Source organism: Aythya fuligula, chromosome 3 (genome assembly GCF_009819795.1).
Source record: "Aythya fuligula isolate bAytFul2 chromosome 3, bAytFul2.pri, whole genome shotgun sequence".
Classification (NCBI taxonomy): Eukaryota; Metazoa; Chordata; class Aves; order Anseriformes; family Anatidae; genus Aythya; species Aythya fuligula.
Genome location: NC_045561.1, coordinates 92,876,633 through 92,895,826, shown reverse-complemented (window position 1 = coordinate 92,895,826; position 19,194 = coordinate 92,876,633). Strand labels below are relative to the sequence as shown.

Below are 19,194 nucleotides of genomic sequence, written 5' to 3'. Positions count from 1 at the left end.
TCTTAATAATTCTTTCTACTATTCCTTGCATTTTCTGAAGCAAAAAGTAAACTTTATGATCCCTTACTTATGTCCTCAAACCAAATAAAAGATCAAGGACAAAAAGAATTGAAAAATTGCATCTATGTCAGTGGGATTTTTAAAAAATATATTTTATGTAAAATCATATGTAGTGTTAAGGGAAGATGTTAAGCAGAAGTGCAAGCAACTAAGGACAAAATGACCACTTTTATCTAACAGAAATTCTGTAAAGTCGTTAGTTTTTCTCAGTGGGAAAGAGACAGAGACAACAGGGTTGAACTGGAGTCTTGGAAAAGGGAAATTGAAATTTCTTCTAAAACGTATCTGCTAGACCAAAGAAATGTATCATCCAAGTGTAGTAAGATGCTGACCGGGCCAGGGGCTTTGTCCCAGACATCTTACTAGACCCCAGTGGAAGCTCAGCCTTGGCTGAAGCCAAAGAAACAGGTAGTCAAAGCTGTTCAAATACTTACATGGATTGCTCTGGCGTTAGGATTTTTTTGGTTTTGTTTGTTTATTTTATTAAAGAAACACCCAAAGATCCAAATACATACTCACCAATACCAGAAAGTTTTAAAGGGAGATTGGTGAAAGACTTTTTCTAGCACATAAACCCTTAAGAAGAATAACATGAATAAAGGATTAGACCAACACTTGTCTGCCATTTGATCTGTCTTACAGGCTGCTTAATCACAAACAAGAGGTTAACATTAAGACACAGCAAACAAACGATTAACACCAAGGCATGAAATAGCTTGTGAAGAGGTATATATTTGTTTTGTGTGCATTTAACCATAGATTTCTGGGAACTAATCAAATGTGAGGCTGTGAAATGTTCTCAACATTGAACAGCTGTATCACACGTTAAGGTGACAACGCTGTCGAAATAAACTAGAATCCACTGTAGGTAGTTTCAGATCTATGTTGCCTCCCCTCTTTTTTTTTTTTTTTTTAAATGCAACACAGGAAAAGCCATAGAGCATTTAGCATAAAGGTTACGTGTCATTTCTTGGTACTAAAGCAGCATACCAGATAACCAGAAAGCGTTTTATTGCACAGCCCAAAGGTCACAGGCAGAATGACAGAAAGACAAACTTAAGTCAAAGAGAAAGTGAAAATTAAAACATGGCAAAAGATGGAGAACAAAGCAAGAAATAAAAGCTTTCCAGCACAAACAAAAGGTTATATGCAGTTCTGTTTGAGCTGTACAGACACTGCCCAAAATGTGAACGAGCTGTTCAGCCACCAGGTACCACTGAGGTACCAGCAGTACCACCTGAACAGCAGATCTGGCAGGGGAAAGGTTTTATGTCCAGTGAGATGACTCTTAGCAAAGTGAGGAAAGAAGAATTTGTTCTTTGGTGTTGGTTTTATGGCATTCGGCATGAACAGAATGAGCTAACTGCTCCTAACTCTCATCCAGCTACAGATATCCCACTATTATAAGGTGTAAAGTACAAATATGATTCTGCAATGAGATTTAATGCCTCTCATCTTTGCGAGTCAGATGAATCCCAGAAATTCCTAGAATTTCATGCTCATTTTCCTAACTGAGATTCAGCAATTTTCTTCAATTGCTGAAGAGTTCTGGAAGAGATAATTGGGAACTCAGCTGAGGAATAAAATATAGGAAAAGCATCAAGTATGATAGGTCTGCCACTGGGAATCTCAAGTCCCAAGTGGAACAGGGTCTATGACCACTGACAGTCAGAGATTACACAATTAGCCTCATAGCTCCATCTTTAAATCTTTGAGAAGATCAGACCTGGAACTGTTCTAGCTATTTTAAAGCAGGGGCAGATTAAATGCCCATCTTTGGGATCCAAGCCCCAGAGCTTGGACAGGGCCCAGAGGCCAGCTTCAGATCCAGCTGCTCCTGATGGACTAGAAATAGGTGGCACAAGAATGGCAACTGAAGGTCAGACCCAACTCTCAATTCCATGTTGCCATCTCAGGAACAGAAAAATAGGCAACATGTCTCCTATATGATGACTCTTGCCACGGATTTAGCATCAGAGCAACTGAAAGAGAGGAAGGTACTGAGATCCCAGAATATCTCATTATTCCTCTGCTTTTTACAAGTCATCTGCTGGAGTGGGCCACCACCTCTGACTTGTCTCCTTCTCTGGCCACCTCTCAGACCCCAAATGAAGGCCAAAGCCTTCATGACCAATGCAAGAGTGCTTCAAAATAATATTAATTGCACTGCAGCCTCCAAGCACCTCACTGTGGTAAGAAGTACCAGGAACTTGAGAAAAGGCTGGGTAGTTATGTATCTCCGCCAAGTAACCTACAAAGAAATCCATGCTTCTTGCCTTTTTCCCTAACACAGACAAATGTTTAACTGCTGATCCGCTAGCCCAAATGAACAGTCCCAGGACTGCTTTGTGGCAGACTGATAAAGAATGAATTTGGCTTGAAGGCTTACAGGGAACCAACAGCAAAAAAAATAATTGCTGGCTGACAAGAGAAATGTTAAGAGGTAACACGTGCCCTAAGGAGGCCTGGGAAAAAGAGCCCATCTTCTCTAGGGGGGGCTGGACGGCAACGTAATGTCTGGACAAAAGCCTTACAGACTGGGGCCTCACAAGCAGCCTTTTGTAAAAAAGGCCTGATTGCAGGGAGATGGGGAGAGAGGAAGAAAAAGTGCTTCACAGGAGTTACTGAGCTGCAAAATGATGATGAAACAGTAATAAATAAATAAACAAACCTACTGAGTCAGGACTTGGAAGTTCCGGAAAATTGTGAAGGCCTGAATTCACAGAGGCCTTGAATTTAAGATGCTTAAAAGTTTCAGGTTTCAGTTTTTGCTTTGTTTTGTTTTTAAACAGTTACAGATTACTCTAAAAGAGTGTGAAATTAAAGAATGTTTGCAGTGGTTTGAAAATAAATGATCACTGATTTTCACAGAAATTATCCTTCTAAAACTGCAGTTACTTTCTTAGGTCCAGAATCTTCCTTTATTTATAGTTGCTCATCTCTAATGTCATCAGTGAAAATGTACTGGGTTTTGAAGACAAAGTCTATTCAACTATTAATTTGGACATTTATACATGCAGCATATAATCATAAGAACAGTGCAATCTGATTTAGCAGGTTATAAAGATGCCACACCTAATAGTAACTATTGCATTATGAAACTGAAATAAAAAACCAAGCATATTACTAAAAGCCTGTGAAATGCATAACTGTAAGCTTGCCTAAATCCTAACAACACATCTCAGGGATTTTCCATATCTACAGGACAAATTATTTTCTAAAATACTTAACTCAGTAAACTACTGGATTTCCTATTCTATCATTTCTGTATCTTATATACAATTACTTGGGCCACAGAAGAATGTACTTTTCTTGGACTTGTGCAGCTGCAAAAGCCAGTGGTATAATGTAGAATAAAGCTTACATTTATCTAATTGTGGGTACTGAGTCAGAAAGCCATAAACATCTCTAGATGTAACTCAGATGCAAGAGAAACTTAATCCTTAAATGCATATCATCTCCTTTTTGTTCATCATGGCCTTCCCCTAAATCATTTCTAAATTCATTCCAATACTCAGAAGGATTTTCGGTTCTGAGGAAATATTATCCCCCAGATAAGTGCCATGACTCAGAGAAACAAGAAACCACAAACAATAGGCAAAATAATCCCTCACCTTTTGACTACATCCCAGGTTGCAATGGTGTTACGATTACCAACGATGAAACAGAGGCAATAACATCACACAGCAAACAGACCCTTAGGCTCGCTGAGAAATAACTACTGCAAATGACCAGAAAAATTAAGGGGCAATTCAAATTAAGACACCTCAATGTAGGTGTCTTTGTATAGGTGTTTATATGCTGGCTAGGTCTTTACGAGCCCTTTTTACTCAGTTGAGGCCGTTTCCTAAACACAGGCTTCTAGAGCCCTGAGAGATACCTTTTTATGCCCCTGCTGGCCTCCAGCTGCAAGTGTAGAAGAGCACAGGTCTCTCATAGATCTGGTGTCTCATCAGAGAACTCCACAAGCATGTCCTGGATACTCTCACGAACCTCAAATGACACCTGCCTTCATGCAACTGAATCAAGCCTGGCAGATCTAGTTAGTACAGTCAGCAGGCCTCTAACAACAAGGTATCATACCCTGAAGTAAAGACAAAAGGAGTAAGTCAACTGCCCACTTAGAACATCTGAGATGCTTAAAACCATCTGGGATATCTACATGGGGATTACAGACGCAACAAAGGACCTAAAGAAACTCTCCTCCTAACTGCATCTGCACCTCCAGGTGAGGCAGGGTACGATGCATCATCTCAGATCACAGCAGGAGCCTATGCTGGGCAACGAAATTGCTCAGTAGGTACTCTAAGCACCTACTGCAGTAGTCATCTCAATTGCTTCACCAAGTTCCACCCGCTGTATCGACCGCCCCCCAGGTCTCAGATCCGTTGCTAAACGTGTTTGCTTCCATTTAAGATGTATCTTATCCTGCCTGATCTCAGTCTCTCCCCGGCTGACAGTGTGCTTCCCATAAAACCTGTCATGCTTCTCATACTTCTGTGGGCGTCTCATAAATCTCCAACGAGAACAGATGTTTATGTTTAGTCAAATGGAGAGAGGCTTCAGAAGGTGGTTAGCTGAATCACTCTCCAGGCTATACCAGCTGTACAGACCAAACCTCTATCCCTCAGATTATCAGATTACAGGGAGAATTTAGAATTGAGCCTCACCACAACTTTCCCAATATATATATAGGATTACTCCATGCATAAACACTCTTATTGTCACGAAGCTCCATCTCTTTCATTAAGGCTCTGCTGTTAGACATTTCAATTCAGATTTTTCCCTCATTCAAAATCTGAGTGAAGACAAAAAAACTGGTAAGTGTAAGTACGCACATTCTTCTGAATTTCCTTATGTATTCTGAACCTGAATCTGCCATATACAGGTGACAACAACACCAAATTTCCAGATGCCTCAAAAGAAGTGGCACACAGGCAAATGCTAAGGTTGCACAGATTAACACAGAGCATCCATCACTTTACTAATCCCTTCTTCATTCAGTATAGGTACTGCAGTTGTTACTACTAAAAAGACAAAATTAATTTTATAAAATCCTTTTCTTTGGTTACTTCATATGTACTGATGTGGTTTAATATTCAATCTAAGAACTATTCATTCTTAAAAATATTTTAACACAGATTTTTTAACAAATTAGTTTGAAAAAATGAAATGTGACAGATTTACAAGACCTGAATTACACTGGTAGAGATTTACGCTATTTAGTTATTGAGGGTCAGGACAGAGTGAAGTAAGTGTTTCGGCTACAATTTAAATGGTCCTACATATTTCACACAGAGCTGGCTACCTTACAGTGGAAAATCTTTGTCACCCCAGCTCGCCTAAATTAGACACTTCATGTTTTTCTTTCTTGACTTTTTTTTTTTTTTACAGGTGGAAATAGTAATGCTAGTTTTCATCGCTTTCTGTAAGCATCCAAAACCGCACCAGATGTCCTATGCTTCAGTTAGCAAGAAAAAATAAAAATTTCTTCCTGCAAAAAGCTATTCATGAGATTCAGAAAGATAAAACATACATCAATTAAAAGTTTCATTACCATTATCTGCTTCTATCCATGTTTTTAATAATCTTTATTTCTTAAAAGACAGCAACATTCAACCATTGCTTATTCTGTGGGTCATGATCAAATATACTTACTCCCAGACTTCTTTCTCCATATACCATGTAGAAGTTAAGTTAAAGACTGAGATAGCTGGGAGGTTGAGGGAACTTCAGATCCTCGCTGATGGTGAGCAGTTAGATTTTCCTTCACCCTGTGCATTGGCCTTGGCTGAGCTGCCCACTATGGTTAGACCATTGCCACATTGGTCCTATTTGTGTCTTTTGTTCCTCCTTACAATTCACAAGACCCTAGCAGCTGTTTGTGGTTTTGTGTGTTTGTTTAAAAGGTGTTCTTTTCCGATCATAAATCCAGTACAGGATATTCTTAAGCGACCCACGCATTTTCCTTACAATCGTGTCATGTTTCGACCATTTCAAATGACTGCACAGTACCAAGTCTATGGCTAACAATGCTGCAGTCAGTAAATGGGAATTATCTGTCATCTGCATTACATCATCTACAGCCACAGCCATTGTGAGGGCCCCATTCTGAGGAGCAATTTAACACCACAGACTGTAAGGCTGCATTATACTGTACACAATCTGCCCAGTGTACAACAATCAGAGTGCCACCTAGTGTGACCCCGTGTTACCATCACGTTTATTATACTAAAAACAAATGCTGAACTGTTACCAACTGCTTGAAAATGCTGAAAGTAGTGCTTGCTACAATACTCGTATCAGGAAAGAAATTTAGATGATCCAAAATGAAACAAGATTTAAAACTTTTTTTTTTTTAATTTTATTTCAATATTCAACAAAACCAGCCTGTAGAATAAAACAAGCCCTATTTATCCGAATGCTGAAAGAAAAACACCAATCTCTGTCTTTAATAATGTTCAAAAAACAAGGTATTTTCTATGACTGCAGAGACAAGAAATTAGAAAGTAAACTACACCTTAAGATCACCAAAACAGAATTATCAAAACCTTCCAATACACATTAGAAGCATAATGTGTATTTTTGCACAGGTTATCTGGAGGTCCTAACTTGACCCACTCATCATAAAGGTATGCAGGAATCTGAGTGAAAACATATTGCCAAGCAAAACTAGACTTACCTGAAAGTGCAAAATTATGGTCCATATCAACCCCAAAGTCAACTTGGGATTCCCATCTGTTATGTCATCATTTCTAATGTTAACCAGTTTCACCTGCCAAAGAGGGAAGAAAATACACAGAATTGAAATAAATATGCCAAAAATACATACTGCACTGCACAGGCGCGACTTTAAAGGAAGCATTACTCACTTCCTGAGCCTACTTGGTTATTTTCTTTAGTTTTCAAAAGCTGAAAGGAATTAAATTCTGGCTGCCTGTGGCATGCCAGGAATCACCCTCTCCCACCCACGCTGACTTGAGGAGATCCCTCCGCTGTCACTAAGCCGGCAAATCTGGTCCTGTGCCAAATGCCCTTCATCTCAGCCTGTGTCAAAGGGAGGAAGGTGTGATAGATGGGGAGAGGATAACAAGGACATGCTGATCTGTAACTGTGGTACATTGGTCTCAGGGCAATGCCGAATCTCAGGAAGTGAGCACTGGCTTTCCCCATGCTCTCCCGTATCAAAGACAGAATCCAGCAACAAGAGAACTGGCCTGTTAAAGCACAACAACCTGTCTTGATAAAACCAAGAATTTATTATGCCAAAATGCCATAATAATGACAAAGGATATTATCACCTCTGCTCTTTTACTCATTCACAATGCTGTGAACATGAAAAGGTTAACAGGGTTAAAACAAAGGTTGGTATTTTTGCCATTCCAATAAACTCATGTTCAGAGTAAATTTAATAATTCTATTTTCTTTGTTGTATTTTATTATTCCATTCAATTTCTCTCTCTGTCTTATTTATCCAGGTAGCCTAGCAATTAATGATGACTCAGATAAAAGGTATTTTATGCTTATGCTAGTAAAGTTACATGCATATGCTTTTTAACATATGCCCTGTTATCAACACTAAACAAGCAAAGGCATGCTCTCCTTTTGCTCTGCAGACATAATCTCAACTATTAGAAGAAAAAAAAGAAAAAAAAGGAAAAAAGAAAGAAAAAAGAAAAAGAAAAAAAAAGCACTCTCTCTGGAAAAAAGTGTATTCCCCAGTTCAAAAAAAGAAATGAAAGACATCCAAATGTTTTCCTCTCACTGCATATGAAAGCTGTTTGTGTTTGGCAAAGCTCTACATGATAGTCAAATATGCTTCCTCTTTATTTTTTTCTTTGTATTTTATTTTTTTTCCCCCAAGTCAGGCTCCAGAATTATCCATATATAGACTCTTTCTAACCTAAGGAACAATAAAGCATTGTGTCTGGAGGTTATACATCCACCCTGAGCAAGTTACCTCCTAAATATGGTTTAGAAAGAAGTAACAAGAGCGCCACACCTCTTTAACTCTGCCTTTCCTTCCTGAGCTGAACCCCAGTCTCTGGAAAAGTCCCTTTGCCTTCAAAACCTTTCATAGCCCTCACTCCAGGCTAGGACCCCCTCTATAAGAAGGGGAGGGGGAGCTGAAACTTTTACCCAAGAACGCCAACAGCATACAATTATTTTGTAAACTAGGGTACAGCCACCTTCATGAAACTGCAAGGCTGAAGAAAGCACAAAAATTCTCAGATCACAATCAAGAGCCACATGACGGAGGCCTGCGGTTCCCAGGGAGAGAGGATGATCTGATTTTACATGCCCTGTGACATGTACCTCAGGTCTGGCATACAGATCTAAGGCATGGTGCAGCACAAACCCAAAGGTCTCGCTGCATAAAAATGCCATTGTGATCATCAGTTCAAGTAGCCTTTCGTTTACGTCGTAGCGTTTTTGTTGAATAGCTCACAGAAGCTCCCCTTGAACTCAGGGAAGCAGGATTGAGTTCTTGGTTCTCTCACCCCACAACCTGAAGTCTGTAACTACACTCACAATATGGAAAAGGCAATCTGCTTTAAAAACAAACAAACAAACAAAAAAAGTATCTGCTTATGTTTTGCTACCTTGCATTTTTTCACACTTTTCAAGTAGCAAAAAAAAAACAAAAAATCACACAAACCAAACCAATCAAAATCACCCCAACAACTCATTTCCAGTGTCAATTCATAAGGATGGGTTATACAGAGATGCAGTTTTAATTTCCAAAACTTTTTTTGACATTTTTGAATGTTGCCATGTTGCAAAAGGAGAAAGCGAGAATCCTAAGTTTCTAAAAGAAATGTAAAAGCGGAAAGAAACTCATTCCACTGCAGTAAAAAGCCACCAGGGAGTGCAGTTTTCAAGTGTTTGGTCCAAAGGTGGAACTAAACTTCTACAGCTCAGATGACTACTGACTTTCTAGGGCATGAGTTCTAGTTCTATCAGGAACAAGGCTTGAAAAGGGTTTTCCTAAAGAAGCATCATCAAAACAAGTGACTCCCATACAAAGTTCTAATTTCTCCGAATCTGCATTTTGCACTAAAAAAAGATTTGGTGAAAAAATAATACATACCAGCTGGTGTTTGAACAGCATGCGAGATTTGGAATCTATTATAAGCAATTCCTGTGGATCTTCCCCATAATTTTCTCCTCTTTAATATCGTATACCACACGTGTTGATGCTATTGCTCAGAAAAGGCTGGTGTAAAGCTACTTCTGACACATCCCTTTTTACTGTCTCAAGTACAAGATCAAGCCAGCCCTATACCAGCAGCTCTTACACAGTGCGCATGAATGACCAAGGAGGACTTTCTTTTTTATTACTGATGTTATTTACTGGTTATGCAATTTTTGTTAACATCTTTTATTAAAATGTTCACCGTACCTGGCGTTTTTTCAAATAGTCAAGTGCAATTTGGACGTTCTGGAGTCTGTGAAAACGCATCCGACCTTTTTCTCGGGGCTAAAATTGGAAAACAAGAGTCGTGAGATTTCCCTTTCAGACAAAAGAACAAACAGTCTGGCTCCAAAAAAAAACACATAAAATGTTCTAGCCTCTACAGTTTTAAATGAAGCCAATAGCCAATGTCTTTGGTGGAAAAGTGTGCTTTAGTGACTTTTATTTTTTTAAGTTGTAGTTGAAATTTTTTACAACAATGGGTGGAAAGGGAGATCAGTGTCCCAAGGTGCAACTTTGCTCCGTGCTGGCAGATAGCTGTTTCCCTGTAAAGTACTACTTAGGCCAAAAGAGCTAAAAAAAGGCCCCACGTGAATCCACAGAAACCAAACTGCAGTATGTAATTATAAAAGACTTACAGTGTATCAAGCAAAGCAAAATATAAGTAATGTCATGGACGTTCATGTTGCTCTGGTAAACTGTAATGGAAAGCTTATCTCTGTATGCACTTTTATGATTTTAACACCATTTATTTATGATATGACCGCATAACCATTGTAACAGCAATACATATTGATTTAAAGGCATCTAATAAAGATAATACCTTCCTCCAAAAAGACATAATACAACATATACAGCCCTAGAGTGTAAATTTAAACTCTTGCCTTGGGTAAACATTATAAAGCGTGAAAAAAACCTCATCACTCTTCTCAAATCAAAAACATATGAGCAAGAATCTGTGAAATGAGCGGTGTGTTAATGGAAACATGGCAAAACTGCATGCAGTTAGTGTAAAATCACCAAGAAGAAGAATCACACAGAAAAAGAATACTTTACTTAGCTGCCACAGATCAACAATGGGAAAGCAGTTAATTTTTTATCATCATAATATCCAAATCCTTATGTTCTTCTTCCTTATTTCAGATTTTTCACAAACTTTCACAGCACTAAATTGAAGCAAACTCTAATTGCTAGGGCTCAGCCATGAATATGAGTATTTCCTCAGACAATCGCTGTGAAATGCAAAGATAAACCCAAGCCTTCCTCATTAGACTTTTTTCCCCCTGTGGAGTATCAGACGCTTGCCAAAACAAAACATGGGAAAATGGAGTTGAATAAGAAGCATAAACTGAAACACAAAAAACCTTTAATTTCCATAGTAGAACCTTTGATTTAGCTCCTTCTTTTTCACACTGAGAGCCCAGGATCAGTCCCTGCAGCCCTTGCTACTGAATAACATCCATGGATGCCATGAAGGATTGCAGACCTGGAACTTTGTTTTCCAGAACAGAGAGAGTAAAATAAATCCCAAACCGTCACAAAATAAAGGTCGAGGATCTCAGAGGGGAAATATTTTTTTTCTAAAGGATAGCTAAAATGCAGCATTTTAAGGTATGTTACGCCTCTAGAAAAAAGCACACATATTCCACTGAAATCACAACTGCGGCACGACACACACGGAGCCAAGAACATAATTAGGCCCTATGACAACAAGCTGCTGGAGCAAACACTGACAATGCAGGTTCTACAAAGGCATGGAAGAGCTTCTTGGACTAACAAGCACTCAGCATTTTACACTTCATAGGTAGATATTTCCCTTCTGGATGGTTGAAACACAGTAAAACAGTAATTCAACATCTGTTGCCAGAAAGATAAATCCTGCAAACCATCCATATACTTGGTAGCCCTACACAGTTGTCACGTAACTTCTACTTTGACTATCTGCTTTGAAAAAGTTACTGTTACATTTGAATAATTCTAAGAAATAGATCTGCACTTCTAAATTACCTTATTTCAAAATATTATCCAATATTACAGCAAATACACTGTGGGTGAGTGGCTTCTAACTAAGACGAACTAATTTTCTGCCACCGTTTTGAAGCCTCCAAGGCTTTGTCTGAATTAATTGTTAACTGGCAATAGAGATTGCATGTATAAATGCTTGCTTTAATGGAATTGTTGGAATTACTGGAATTGCCTAATTGAAAAAAAGAAAAGTCCTATAGGATTTTGATAATGTTGCACCTTGGTTTTGTACAGCTCAGTGAAAGTAAACAAACAGATACGTTAAATCTTAGCATTTTAGCTGTTCATAAAATAGGCTAAAAAAAACTTTGTCCTTACCATACCTCCATTTTAAACATACATATCCTGGTTTACCCACACAAGTTCTTTTGTCCTTTCTATGGAGCTACTGCACGACACTGAACTAAGAATCGACTTTTACATTAGCAGACACCACACTTCAAACACTATGTTAGTACAGTTATGGGGGTCGGCACCTACCCCCTTATCCTCATCCTCCACATCCTCATGCTGTTCATACGCGCATGCTTCTGTTGAACTCACCAACCGTAAGGTCTTCAAAAAATCTCGCTCTCTTGGCTAATGAATATAACAGACAGGAGACAGGACAGCAAAGACACAAGACAGACCACAAATGAAAAGAAGAGCATGAAAAGAAGAACATAACGAAGAGAACAAATACCAAGCAAAGGAAGTAATGCTCACAAAGAAAGGAAATGACATCTGAGGAGTGTGTTAGACAATTTCAGGGACATTTTACCCTTGCTATTTGTAAGTTACTCCGTCTAATGGGAAGGGATATTAAGCATCCAGTACTTGTTAAAAGAAAAATTATAAAGAAAAGGGAAGAGCAGAATAACTAGTATTTTACCCTATTAAGAAAAGTCTCACTGACCACAAGAAATGAAGAAAACAGATTGCATTCCCCTACAGGATTCATGGTGCAATATTTTACCAACTGAAATATAACTTGTGTCTTTGGTATCAAGTCACAGGTTATGGGAAATATCAAAGAAGTTTCCAGCAGTCAACATCCTACGAGTTAACAGAGTGTATGTATATACAACAAACTGCAACTCCTGCATTCTGATTTAAAAGCTTACCAAGGTGTCACCAGAAAGGACTTCTAGAAGCGAGATTAAGTTATGTCCATCTCTTAGGTCTTCATATAGGTCATTCACATGTTTTCGAACCTGCACACATAAATGCAAAAGTAAAATTTAAGTTCCCCATTTATACCAAAGAATTCAGTCATATAAGCAGTTATCGTTTAACATCCATGCGTACACCTACCTCAACTTTCACTTTCATGACAGATTTACAAATCTAAATTCATTATAATAGGCGAAATTCACATCCTTGTCTGCACTCATACTGTTCCATTGCGTTTTGTTTCATTTTATTGAAAAAGTGTCAAGTTATATTCAATGAATGCAGATAGCAACCAAAAATCAGTATCTGACAGTTTAAACGATACCAGATATTCACCTATTCTGACCTAAAGCTTGATCACTTACAGATGCCGCTAGCTAGACTCAGTGAACTGTGAAAAAATGCACAGAGCAAAACCCTGTCTTGGCACGTGTATTATCCTCAGCACGCACGTTCACTGTTGTCAGGCCAGCAGTCAGTGCACATTCTGCCTTTAAACATATTGCTAATCAAGCCATATGGCCTGCCAATTAACAACATGTTTCCCAGTGCTGAGTGAGTTTTCCCAACAGCACACACATCCTTACACATCGCTCCAAATAAATACGATGTTTAGTTGATCCGGGGAAGCCAAGGGCACGCACAGCCCTGCCACCAGCTGCAGAGGTTAACACTCCTGACAGCTCTGCAGTGCTCTTCTGCCCGTGGTCACCGACCCGTTGGATCCACTTCCCCAATGCCCCCTAAGAGGCAGCCAGCCTTTGCCACTTGATCTTTTTTGACTGAAACTGGTTGAGAAGAGCTGATAACCAGCAGATCCTGGGAGGCCAACCATGGGTGAGGGAGAAGAAGTAATGAGAAGAGAGACAGCCAAAAACCTTAACTTTTCTGATGGGTACAGCAAAGCTGAAAGATACGGCTCATATAGGCCAACTTCTTGGTTTTCAGTGTTAGTATAGCTAGCTCAAGTATAACCTTATTTGAAATTGTTAAAAATTTCAGCCACCTGCTCCTTAGAAGTGAAACAAAGGGCCTCGCTTCTCAGGTGCAGAGATTCTTGACACTGTCAGTCAGGGCAGAGGCTGAGGGCTTTTTGGCTACAATTTAATGTTGATTCACTGATATTCCCAGTAAGGCACCAGGTCAGAAACTTCCTAAGCTTCCAGAAGATAAAATACAACATCAGAAGGTTCTTCTAACGTTTTCCCATCTACTAGAGACAAACTGTGCTTCCAATACAAGATCTGTAAGACTATCCCCTGACTGCCAGCATTTCTGTGTGCATGACGAGGACAGCAGGAATCAATCCAGATCTTTGGCCTTATGCAATAGTTCTGTTTACCCGACTTTCAGGGGGACTTCTAGATCCATCTTACTGAATAAATCACTGCCTCCATACTGGTGATCAGCTTGACAAATATTTTTTAACTCAGGGTTTCTTACTCCAACTTCTAAACATGAAATTACCATGACCTGTTTTTACAAAGACCATCTTCTTAATTGGGAATAGCATCAGAGTATATTTACGCTCATGCTGAAGACTAGCCAGAACAAGTCATCTAGAAGATTGTTCCATAAGGAATTACAACAGATAATATTTTCCAAACTGTTTATAAAGATTCTGCAGATGCAATCAAGGTACATGCACAACATCACTCTTATGCATATACATAGCTTTATACGCTCACATGCATATACAATGTAATTTAATTTTAATCCCAACTGCAATTAAAAATCCAGTGTGCAATTAATTTAAAAAAAATGACACAGGAAAAATCTCTGGGAATATGAACTGCTGTTAAGCTAAACAAAGAAACAAATGTTCTCCTGGTATATATGTGGCAGAAAAAAAAAAAAAAAAAAAAAAGAAAGCCTCAAAGACAACATTAAAACCCCTGATACTAGATTTCATTATGCTAAATGCTGAAAAAATTAAAAGCACAACGGTCTTCATTTTTTAACCCAAAACAACTGTGCCTTTTTATGTTTCCATTCAAAGAACCACGGAAAACTGTGTGCTAAATGCTTTCCCACAAAAGCAGGCAATTTTTCTACAATAAAACCCTGTGAGAGGCTCCCCCTCCTCCCTGCCCCTCTGGCCAGGACGTGTCACTCTCCAGCTCCCTTAGGAGAACTGAATCCCAAGCCAGACTGGAGCCACAGTGCAGGCTGGTGACTAAAGACAAGGGAGGACATCAGGTTAAGGACAGAGGAAAGGGACATACATCTAAAAGACACCAGACCAGCGCTGCTGAAGAGTCACGGGCATGCAAGTCAGCATCTCCACTCTTTTCAACACAAAATTCCTGACAATAGCAATGTGCAGAATTGTGAGATAACAAAATTTGATAGTTTCTAATCTGTCCATTTTGTTTCCTCATTAGATGCAGTTTAATTTTGTGCCTTAAAGATGATTTATCCTCTGGCCTGTCTCTCACAATGTACATTTGTTTACTTTCTGTTTGTTTTTTATACTCTGAGGTTTCCAAAGTATTTCAGAACCAAACATTTTCCCCAATTCATCTTTCTAGAAATCACAGATGTTTCAGAGACGAATCCATACTGTTTATGAAGAAAGTGCCATAGAGGTCTCACAGCAGAAAAACCAGCAATATATGCCTTAGACTTCTTTCTTAGTTCTGACATTGACTGACAGTTATTGAGAAGATTAATTAATTAGGACATACGACTGTGACATGCTAGCACAGGATAACATAATAAGGAATTTGTTCCAATGCCCTGAGCAGCAGATGTGTACCTAAGAAGATGTATTTGGGCAACTGATGTATAGCAAGTGTGTTCACTCAACACAGGAGGCCACATCTAGAAGGAACACCTTGTGCTTCTCAGGAGATCCTACATTGCCACTTGAGGAAAAGCTCAAAAAACCTCTCTCTCAATCATCACTCAGGCAGGTTTTGCCTCTCAACACATATAATGAATTCTTAGATCTTTAAACACACAAAACTAAGTATTGTTTCACTGCTGTTTTCCTAACACATCCAGACTCCTTCAAATCGTATCATACCACAGTATTCAGGTGGGAGCTCCTGGATGGACCCACAGGATTTGCAGACCCCCCCGTGCATTTCATTAAGACTTCTTGTGGCTTTTCAATAAAACAGCAGAATTGTCAGCCCTACGCTCTGCAAGGTCCACGTGCAAAGTAGGTTACATGCTGCCTCAGGCAGCTTTTTGCAATATACCCATGTGAGTGTGGGAGACTGGATAATTTGGCCATGACAAGAGATTCTTTAAGGAAGATGTGGGAGGTATTTAGTGGCTATGGGGCATATGACAAATGAGAAGCAAAATGGCTTCATCAGTCAAAAGAAGACAGGGAAGATTTAAGGTACTGTTTCAGAGATGATTCATCTTCTGATCTTCTTCTTCTGGCATGCATACTACAATATTTGTGTCAAGTAAAGCTCCACCCCCCTCGATATGAGCATGAGATATTTTTCATATCATACATTCCCAGTAAACTTAAGCCCTGCATTGAGGAACCTGTGCTGCCACTAATAAAAACTGCTTTTAAAATTATAGCAGACACGGAGCTGTAATCCTGCCCCGGATCCCAGCACTTTAGGCACTCTACAAATGGAGACCGTAAAGATGGTCTCTGCCTCTGAAATCTAGCGAATTAATACTCCGCATAACTTGCATAGCTTCATCATACTGTTCAGCTGACGCATTTGGTTGACCCTGTAATCGAGTTGTTATCAGTTACAACCTCGTGTACAGTTCCCCTTCTGCAGTTAAAGGCCCTGAGCCACAGGGCTTGATTTCCTTTTCTGTAGGTCGGTGTCACAACAAACCTGACACCATCGCCTTCAGTCTGCCTGGGTCTCATTTCCAGTGACAGAAAACAAAGACGTGATTCAGCTGCATGGGCACACACCTAAGACCATTTCATGTGCTGAGGGTTATGCCACTTGTCCCAAAGCTTCTTCTCCAGGAGGATGAAGGTTTGCTGAAGTCCGTCCTGTCAGTCTCTCACAAACCTGTCCTGAATTCCCTAACACATCTCAACGGCCCTAGATAACTACACACCTGAACTGAATCTGCACAAAGTGACCTCTGGTTTTGCCATAGGCCGTGGCAAAGAACAAGCTATCTTCCACATGAATCACACGCGCTACAGGCAGTGAAGTCGCCTAAAACCTCTTTCACTGATGCACTTCGCAGAGCCACAGCCAGGTAGACGAATCTGACCATAACTCTACAAAAGAAAAGTGAGATGAAACTAACCCACTTCTTTTTTCCTTGACATTTTAGTTGTGTTGTGCTGATATCGGACAAAATCTGGTTGTGTATGCTGGTATGGATGAAATGGGAAAGTCTGTCCCTGCTGCATCTGAAAGCAAAAACTGCTTGGTGTTGAAAGGAAGGAAGGAACATGCCCTGCTATAACTCTGTGAAAACAATCTCGCCCCTTTTTCTGCTTCAGAAGAAAATCTGGCAGGAAAATAGTGTTGTGGCCCTTTCTGCATATACAGTGGGTGAACACCCGGCACAGAGACACCTCACAGACACTGGAGCTACGGCACAGCATGCTCCAGCCCAGTGCCTAAAATGCAAGGGGTTGCATTCTCAACTGAAACAGCGTAGGAAGGAAAGGAAATAATGTGTTGCAGAATACTGAGGAGAAGGCAAAAGAGGCCAGAGCGAGCATATGATCAGATAAGGCAGGAACAGCCAGCAGCTACTCCCATGTGCCAGAGGCAGCCAGGAACTCCCTCAAGGAAGTGAGACAACTGCGCGACCCTGGGGCCGCAGGCCTTGGAGCTAAGGCAAGCTTTGTGCTCACACTCTTGCAACCGTTCCAGTTTGTACAGGCTGAAGAAAGCAGACGATCTTAATCATGTATCTTTCTTCAAATATTGGGATTTTTCTTATCTATGGTACAGGTAAGCTGAAGTGATCATGGAGAGAACAAGCCAAACCAGGCCTCTCCTTACAGTTTTCAGAACTGGCAGCAGTCGAATCAAATCTGATTCCTGTTTTTGAGGAACTGAAGTTTTGCTGACAAGCCTTTATTAAAAAACAGCGTTATCCCCAGGCATCATCAAGAATTACAATACGACAGAGCCAACAGAGGCCTTTCAGGCTACACAGCCTGGGAAAGGCTTTTCAAGTACTACTTTGTTCGCTCGGGGAAGTGAAGTTAATTAAATGCACAGCTCAGATACAAAGCGCTACCAGCTCCTCGGAAGGAAAATGGGACAGGACTCAAAAGTTAGGGCTGCAGTGGGTGTGTTTGGAAAAGAAAAAGGTCAGGCCTTAATTACCGCTGAGGTCACTGATAAATCCAAGTGACAACTGGCACAAGGCCACCGCTGGTTTAACAATAAACTCCAAATTTTAAGAATCTGACTCAACGCCCGTAGAAAGATCATGTAAGACTCCCATTCACTTCAGTACATTTTGGATCACGCAAAGGGCTTCAGATTTTCAGCTACAGTAAAGACTTTTTCTGAGATAACAGACACGGATGGTTAAAAGCTGCTGTAATTGCACCGCTCCACAGAAAACGTCACCGGCACTCAGACCACTGAAACACTGCTCTGGCCACTGCCTAAGGTCCTGACATCCTCATGAGCTTCCCTAATTTTTCAGCTTTTTAAAAACATATTGAAGATTGTTTCTGGAAGACAAATTGTACAACAAGCACTAGTGAGGAATGAAGAAACAGCTTTCTCGAAGTTTGGAAAATTTGTATCTTTCAGTCTTGTCACAATACAAAGGAAGCACACTGCCAGTTCTAACCGCATGGCAAATAAATGTAAGACACGAATAACGAACAAAAAGACCTTATACAAAGAGTTTTATTTTGTTTTCATGCAAAAATAAAGATTTACCATGTCAACACACACAAAGCATGATTTATGCCATTCTTCCTAAAAGCTCTGAACAGGCTGCAACAAGATCCTTGTGAAAATGCAGCGTGTAATTGTCAGAATATCGGATTTGTCAAAATTTTCCCATGTGACTGATTTGCCAAGCAAGGCTGCTTCCTTCAATGTCTTCAGTACTACTTATTTTGCTCTGCAGACTTCTTAAATTGCCCCACATAGCATACATGAGTGTTGCTTGATACACCCCAAGGCCACTCCACCACGGGTAATTCAGATCCCACCAGCCTGCTTGGCACAGCCAGGCTCTGAGCTGTGGCCCGTCGCCAACCCAATGGCACCCCCACAGATCAGGGAGCAGAAGCTGTTCTGTGCAGATCAACATCCTCTCCCTGACTCTGTCTTATGTTCTTTAATCTCCTTATTTTTAACCAAAATTTTACCTGATAGAAATTCTGGGGAAACAACAAACTCCAAATATATATCCTGGTCATGACCTTTGTTTTATACTGAAGCCTATAATAAGCTGCACCCATTCTATTGAAAATAAGCAAATGCAGATTCTGGCATAATTTAATCCCTGGAGAGCCCTGCAACGGTGACCTTCAGGCACAGCTTTTCCTCAGGGGACAGCAGTGGGTGCAGCCAGCACAAGCACTCAGCTGCAGATGGTGCTGTTCCTCCGTCTCTGTGTGAATGCACTCGTGCTGGACATGCACGGCCAAGCAGACGCTGACTTGCTTCCCTCCCTGGCCCGACTGCAAGTGGGTGGCGAGATGGCACAAAGGGAAAACTTGTGCTCAGTCTCTTCTACACGCCTGTTCACTGGCAAGCAAAGCCTGGTCAATCCACGTTTAGGTCCAGCTGTCAAAAACTCCCTTTCACTTGTTTCATTTGCTCACCAGT

General features: G+C 40.2%; 1 protein-coding gene across 13 annotated transcripts in view; it reads right to left on the bottom strand.

The window, feature by feature from the left end:
- DST (dystonin) overlaps positions 1 to 19,194 on the bottom strand; it is a 295,457-nt gene that overhangs the window by 173,520 nt on the left and 102,743 nt on the right. For 7 of the 13 annotated variants that reach the window (XM_032183955.1, XM_032183957.1, XM_032183956.1 and 4 more), the window contains 3 exons: positions 12,385 to 12,474; positions 9,464 to 9,541; positions 6,743 to 6,835 (listed from right to left, as the gene is read on the bottom strand). In XM_032183955.1, coding sequence (XP_032039846.1) covers positions 6,743 to 6,835; positions 9,464 to 9,541; positions 12,385 to 12,474 — 261 coding nt within the window. Of the gene's footprint in view, positions 1 to 6,742; positions 6,836 to 9,463; positions 9,542 to 11,761; positions 11,861 to 12,384; positions 12,475 to 19,194 lie in introns of all 13 variants that reach the window. The other 6 variants (XM_032183966.1, XM_032183952.1, XM_032183954.1 and 3 more) reach the window with 1 other exon arrangement.